This window comes from Salminus brasiliensis, chromosome 5, assembly GCF_030463535.1.
Source record: "Salminus brasiliensis chromosome 5, fSalBra1.hap2, whole genome shotgun sequence".
Taxonomy (NCBI): domain Eukaryota; kingdom Metazoa; phylum Chordata; class Actinopteri; order Characiformes; family Bryconidae; genus Salminus; species Salminus brasiliensis.
In genome coordinates, this window is record NC_132882.1 from 1,190,841 (window position 1) to 1,198,504 (window position 7,664).

Consider the following 7,664-nt stretch of genomic DNA (forward strand, 5'->3'; position numbering starts at 1 on the left):
TCTGAGCTTTCAGGAGTTCCTGGCTGCTCTCTATGTGTTCCACTGCTACCAGATCAGGAACATGGAGGTTCTAGATAGGTTTAGAACATGGCGTGTAGAGTGGTCTGAGAACCTTAAATTGGAGGAGCTGCTGTGTGGAGCTGTGTACAATGCTACATTTGGAGAGAGTAGGGACCAGGATCTGTTCCTCCGGTTCCTGCTGGGCATCTCGATGGAGGCCAATCAGAGAATCCTACAGGGTCTACTTCCACACACACCGCACAACCCGGAGATAACCACCGAGTTCATCAAGACCATGATAAAGGAGCACCTGCCGGCTGAACGTGGCGTCTGCTTTTTCCTGTTTTTGAATGAAATGAATGATCAGTCTCTCGCTCGAGAAGCTCAGACGTATCTAAAACCGGACAGACGTTCACCCGTCAGTCTCTCAGCTGCACAGTGCTCAGTACTGGCCTATGTACTTCTGACCTCAGACGAGGTTCTGGAGGAGCTGGACCTGAGGAAAATCGGCGCAGACCATTGGGGCTATTGGGCATTGGTCCCCGCTGTGAGAGTCTGCAGAAAGGCTTTGTGAGTAATGTAGTTAAATAAACCATGGTAATATTTGACGTTTCTGGTTGACTAGGACTTCAGACCTTTTGTCAGATCTGATTTTATATATATATATATATATATATATATATATATATATATATATATATATATATATATATATATATTAATATAAATATGTGTTTAGTTATTAAAACTGCAAATAAACTATCAGAAACCCTAATAATAGTATAATAGTAGTAAACAAGTGTTGTCCATCTGGGAAGGTCAGTTTCACTCCTCTTCACATTATGATGTAGTGTGTTTACTGTTCTTTTGCAGACTGGTCGACCGTTTCCTCATTGATGACTCCTGTAAAATTATCTGCTCTGCTCTACAATCACCCAACTGCGATCTGAAAGAGCTGGACCTGTGTAATAGTACCATGTCTGATACACGAGTGGAGCTGGTCTCTGTTGGACTGAAGAGTTCCTACTGTAAGCTGCAGACACTCAGGTGAACAATCCGTAACACTAAATGGAAAAAAGGTTTGAATAAAGTGTAAACCCAAAATATTTCCTGCATTTTTAGGATTTTCTTGTTTGCTTAGTGTTTTTTTTTTATTTTAAGTCTAATTTTATATGACATTTAATCTATTTTGCAGACTGGCTACATGTCATATAACTTCAAAGTCCTGTGAAACTCTGGCATCAGCTTTACAATCTCCACACTCCCTCCTGAAAGATCTGGACCTCAGTAACAATAACCTGCAGGATTCAGGAGTGGAGCTGCTCTCTGCTGGACTGAAGAGTCCTCACTGTAAACTGGAGACACTCAGGTAAATTTATATAATTTTTTTTCTTGGTTTATATAAATTAGTGAATTTATTCCTGATGTAAAACATTGACGGCTCTTTCTGAAGTGCTTTTTGATTTTATTGCACGATGTACAGTGAATTGAACTGAAACCTGTGACAAACTTTCTACATTGCTAGGAAAATTAGAACTGCTGAATGTGTAGGGAACAGGTTGGGTTTGTTTTAAATTGAGATTTCAATGAAGAATATATAAAATAAATAAGCAGTGCAGTGAAAAACAGCTCATTCCAAATGGTTCATGGACTTTTTTGTAAGTAAGTTAGTTTGCTATTTTAATCAAAATGTCCTGGATGATCTGGTCTATTCGGTTAATGTTTAACGCGTTGTTTTTTAATGCAAAGACAATATTGTACAAAGATGTCACTTAAACACACTCTAAATTTACAGGCTGTCAAGCTGCAACCTCACCACAAACTCCTGTAAACATCTAGCGTCAGCTCCACAGTCAGTAACCTCCCCCCTGAAAGATCTGGATCTCAGTAACAATAACCTGCAGGATTCAGGAGTGGAGCTGCTCTCTGCTGGACTGAAGAGTCCTCACTGTAAACTGGAGATATTCAGGTGAGATTTCTGTTTATTAAAAGTAACAGATTAAAAAATGACTGGAAACACTTGTTTACTTTGCAGGTTTTTTTAGTAAGCTTTCAGCATATTTTACAATTAGGATGACTTAAACAGAATATTATGGGAGAAGCCTGTTGGCTACTTTCCAAACTGTTATTAATTGCAGGATTTATAATTTCCTTTTTAAAGATTTGTCAAGTAGTATAAGGCTTATAAAGGCTTATATATTCCAATGTATTAGAAAAGCACTATTTACAACCGCTGTTGTTACTGAGCAGTTTTACAGGAATCCAGTAATAGAACAAGAGATCATTAAATCAACAAATCAAAACATGTGTGTTTCCAGAAATGAGTGGGTCTTCCACTCAGGAATGTTGAGCATTTTGAAATGTGTGTATTTCTCCCTGCATTTCAGACTTGCTGACTGTAAGCTTGGGGAAAAGGCTTGTGAACATTTAGGATCTGTTCTACAATCAGTAAACTCCTCCCTGAAAGACCTGGACCTCAGTAACAATAACCTGCAAGACTCCGGAGTGGAGCTGCTCTCTGCTGGGCTGAAGAGTCCTCACTGTAAACTGGAGACACTCAGGTATACACTCAATGTGAATTAGAAAGTGATGTCATCACTTTATTCTGGGTTCCTATTACATTTACATTTACATTTACATTTAAGGTATTTATCAGATGTTCTTCTTCAGAACGACTTACAAACGTGCTTTGCTATTTACCCAAGAAATTCAGATCCTCTAATCTTAGACTCTACTAAACACAAGTCAATATGGAGACCATAATACTCTACTCTTCACCCAAGTACTCTCAGAAGAGGAGGGTCTTCAGTCTGGGTTTGAGGACAGTGAGCGTTGGACTCTGCTGTTCGGACACCCAGGGGAAGTTCGTTCCACCACTTCGGTGCAGGACAGTAAAAAGTCTGGACGCTCGTCTTCCGTGGATCTTAAAGGATGGCGGGTCGAGCCGAGCCGTACTTGAAGCTGGAAGGGCTCTCAGTGCAGATCAGCTTTTGACCATCGCCATCAAGTACGGAGGGGCTGGCTGGTCCAGTCTTGGCTTTGTAGACCAGAGTCAGGGTCTGAATCTGATGAGGGCAGCAGCTACAGGAAGCCAGTGAAGAGAGAACGTAGCAGAGGAGGAGCTGACAATGGCTAAATTCTACTGACACACTGGAACTTGTAGCATGACCCAATATTAAATCCCAATATTAAGTTACACAGATTGTTTACTTTTATAATTTTGATCCAAAACTGAGATGGTAATTGGAGTGATTGACAGAACTAAGAATGAGGCAGTTCTGTCGGTTGTATTATTGTTTTTGGTAGTTGTTCTATATCAAAGAGAATTTGGTGTTTCCTGTTTTTTGTCCTTTTGTACTGAACTTTATCTGATGTTTACTTTATATAAACATCACCTGTACTCGTTTCCTTCTGTTCTGCAGATTATCTGGTTGTATGGTCACAGAGGAAGGCTGTTCTTCTCTGGCTTCAGCTCTGAAATCAAACCCCTCTCACCTGAGAGAGCTGGATCTGACCTATAATCACCCAGGAGAGTCTGGAATGAAGCTGCTCTCTGATCTACTGCAGGATCCACAGTGCACTTTAAGCATACTGAGGTATGGAGAACATCATTCATAACTACTGTAGTCCTCTGCTGACCTTTCTGGTGGGACGTGTTGGTACATTTTAGCTGGTTTTCTGCACGAAAAAAGTGTGTTCTACTAATGTAACACTGACCTAGAGCTAATTTTGTGAAGCCATTGAGAATTGTTTACCATCCAAGCGTACATAGCCCACAGTACTACTGTCAGAAACGAGTTAGGGTATGGATAGAAGCAACTATTTACATAATGGAATTAAATTCAGCAAGTTACATGCATTTAATAAATGTGCAGTAAAGTGTGTGTATATATAGGCTGGAGCATGCTTGATGTGTGGTTTCTCCTTTTTTCTTTAGAATGGAACATGGAGGAAAGACCAGGATGAAAACCGGAGTTAAAAAATGTAAGTTTATAACGTTCACCATGTGTACACACACACACACACACACTTAACGGTTGGAGGAAGTGGAGGAGATTGATCTCCTTCGATGGAGGTTCATGTTAGTGTAAGGCCAGAATAGATTTTAGAATAGTCAAGAACCAAGAAAAGTTATCCAGTGGTTCTGCACCCGATTCTTCTCTATTGCCTGAGCTGAGCAGGTCACAGGCAAAGGGAGAAGTGATGATTATAAATACATGCATGAGCCCCATTTAATCCTTCCAGAAGCCAACCCCACCTAATGAGTTCATTTTGACAGTTATTCATGTCCGTGCAATGAAGACTGCAGTTTTGGTCTTTGTGCCTGGAGAGACGTGTGTAATGTGGGAGTGTATTTGTATTTTCAGTCAGAGAGGAGCCATCCAGAGCTGATAGTGGTGCCAAGGTAGCTAAGAGGAACAGATGTACGGGACAGTCACCTGGTTAGGTCATCTAAACACCATCTAGGAAGATTATCTGCTTTATGGCCCAACTCTCTCTTCATTGCTATGGGTACAAGAACTGCATTACTGCAGCTGATTCACGGTCCCTCTCACGTTCTCTTCTCCCGTCACAACAAGAGATACTTCAACTTCTCCACTTAGGGTAGATTCACACTCTCACACCCCTCAACTGTCTGAACGAGGGTGAAGAGCTGTTCCACTGCCAGGATGGAATCTGTATTGCTCCTCCTGATCCTGAGGTTCAACTCTTGGATGTGTTCTTCTTTACAGTCTGGCATAAACTTTCACAGAGTGGCTGAGAAATGTGATCATTTAAACACACTCTTGAAAATGGGGAGCTCCACCCCTGTGTGCAAATCCAGAGGCAGTGTTTCAGAGATCCATGCAACATTGAAGAGGCAATCTGGAACATCTGGAGCCCTCAGCAACTACCTTTCCACTATGGAGCTTTCCACCTACCTTAGTCACTCACTCTTCATGATGCCAAGTGAAGAGCTCTGTTATCCTGGAGAGGCTCAGAGTAGAACTGCTACTTCTTTGCAATGAGAGGAGCCAGCTGAGGTGGTTCAGTGAGGAGACCCAGGGGAAAGCCAAGAACCTGCTGGAGAGATGATATCTACAGGATGGCCTGGGAGCACTCTCCACTTGATCTGGTGGAACTTGCTGGGGAAAGGGAAGCCTGGGTTTCTGTGGTTTCCTTATTGCTATCACAACCCTGAATTGGACCAAGTGGAATAAGACGATGATGATGAGGATGATGATGGTAGCATCTACTAAACCTCATGTTCCTCCAAAGTGTTCTTACCAGCACCTGACAATGTCCTTGGCTAAGTTTAGAGATTCACTGCCCTTACTGAGCAGGACCGTGTCCTCCCTTCCCCTGTCGAAGTGTCCCCAACCACATTCACTGTGTTCAGTATAAAGTCCACACACCAGTGTTGTCCTCTCCACTCATCTGTTTACTTGTTTGTTTGTTTGCCTGTTTGTGTGTGTGTATACAGGTGCCTGTGATCTCACGCTGGACCCAAACACAGCACACACACATCTCTCTGTGTCTGAGGGAAACAGAAAGGCGACTCATGTGAGAGCTCCACAGCCGTATCCGGACCATCCAGAGAGATGTAAGAGCAATCCACAGGTTCTGTGCAGAGAGAGTCTGGCTGGACGCTGCTACTGGGAGGTGGAGTGGAGTGGGAGAGTGGAAATTGCAGTAACCTACGCCAGGAAAGGACGGGGTGAGCACTGGTTCGGGTGGTACGGCAAGTTCCTGTCTCTGACCTGCTCTGATGACGAGTACGGTGAAAGATACCACGATGAGCTCAGTTTGTGTACCGGGAGAATATTTGAACCCCTCCCTGCTGGTTCCCACAGAGTGGCGGTGTATCTGGACTGGGCAGCTGGTATTCTGTCCTTCTACAGAGTTTCACCTGACACACACACACTGACCCACTTACACACATATCACACCACCTTCACTGAGCCGCTCTACGCTGGGTTTAGGGTGGACTCTGGCTCCTCGGTGTGTTTGTGTGAGGTGGAATAGTCACCTGGAGGACAACCAGAGGCTCCAAAGAACGGTTTGATCTGTAGACCCAGAGGCTTTCACAAACCTTCACCCAGCTTCAACTGCTGTTACCTTTCCCACTCTTGTTTCTACAGCTTTTTAGGTACACTTTACTGATAGCTGGAATTGACTACATATAATTAAAATATATAAAATAAAATATAAAAAACTAAATATATAAAAACTACTACTCTACTAAACCTGAGCGGAGTGCTCAGTTAACTGAGTTAGAGCACCCTGTTATCAGTCATCACTTAATTAACTCATTATATTTCTTCATGTTTATATATATATATTACTCTGTATTTCATTCATCTTTGCTTGTAGTTTAAATTCATTTGTATTCATGTTTTTAATCTTTTCCTCTTTTTGTCCTTTTATTGTCCTGATTATGTTAACTAGTGGTTTACCACCCTTATTTTCCTGAACATTTACAGTCTGGTTTCTTTCAAATCCAGGTTATTCTGTCCAATATCTTTTGGAGACTTTTGATAGGCTGTCTCTTTAACTACAGGATTAATGGGAAACCATTTTTTCTTTTGTCTATAGATTTAAAGCCCAATACGTTCACACAGGAACTGTTACAACTGTTACATTGGTTACTGGTTGAATGCGTGCCTTTCTGTGCATATTATGTATTGGATTTATGGAAATTTGGAGAAAAGAGTCAAATAAAAAAATCAAGTTACGTAACAGTTTAGGTTTTTCAGTTTGTCTTTTTTCATGTACTAAACTTTCATTATTCAACTACTCCATTAATGTTTTTACTGATTTAAAAATAAGTGCCTCGATTTAGTTTTTTTTTATTAAAATATAGTCTACTACTGAACAGCACATCTCTCCTCCTATATTTACAAATGACCTTTTGGTTGGTCAACACATGTTTACAAACACTAACAAATATATTTTACAGCAGTTCTGAAGGACTTTGTTCCTCTGGCTTCATTCTGTAAACTCTGGGCCCTCTCCATCCTTCACGTCAGCATCAACATCCATTTCAGTAACATAAAGGCCATAAGCAGTCCTAGCCTAAAAAGCGATTGGACTGGTCACATTATCGGAACTACATTATTTCTGACCGATCACACTGGCAGAACCATTTATCCTTAAAGTAATTCTGACCAGTCATTAGGGCTGAGCAATTAATCAAAATGAATCAACTGATATTCAGAATCTCGAACTGATGTAATCTTGCCCATGCTGATATTGTTAGTATTACTATTATTATTAGTATTATTTTAGTATAGTAAGTATTTTTAATTCTGTTAACACTTTCTCCACTGTGTATGTTCATGTACTATCCCCTCATGTACTATACCCTAAAAACATTCAACCGCCTGTAGTAATGACGTGACTCTGCCCTGTACATGAAAGCAACACGAAGGAGAGCTCAAACACAGAGACAACTGAGCAACTCGAGCAGCTTGTGCTAAAGAAAACTGCTGAGCCTGTCATTCATTAAAATAATCAGCCATTTATGATCATGAAAGTAAAAAAAAATATGTGATACTGATTTGAGGTCACATCGAATAGCACTGCTGGTCATATGTTACCATTTTTACCATTGATTTACATGGAATTTCATTAAAATTGTATTTCTAATAACTCCAATTATTAACTGTACGTATATCTAAACT

At 40.9% G+C, this 7,664-nt stretch overlaps 1 protein-coding gene across 1 annotated transcript in view; it reads left to right on the forward strand.

The window, feature by feature from the left end:
- The window catches only part of LOC140555873 (NACHT, LRR and PYD domains-containing protein 3-like), a 10,167-nt gene extending 3,456 nt beyond the window's left edge, over positions 1-6,711 (forward strand). The window contains exons 2-9 of the mRNA XM_072679209.1: positions 1-570; positions 874-1,047; positions 1,196-1,369; positions 1,796-1,969; positions 2,388-2,561; positions 3,423-3,596; positions 3,938-3,984; positions 5,465-6,711. The exon at positions 1-570 is cut by the window's left edge and continues 1,344 nt beyond it. Of these exons, the coding sequence (XP_072535310.1) occupies positions 1-570; positions 874-1,047; positions 1,196-1,369; positions 1,796-1,969; positions 2,388-2,561; positions 3,423-3,596; positions 3,938-3,984; positions 5,465-6,006 (2,029 nt within the window). The 3' untranslated portion in view covers positions 6,007-6,711. The remainder of the gene's footprint in view (positions 571-873; positions 1,048-1,195; positions 1,370-1,795; positions 1,970-2,387; positions 2,562-3,422; positions 3,597-3,937; positions 3,985-5,464) is intronic.
- Positions 6,712-7,664: the final 953 nt, after the last annotated feature.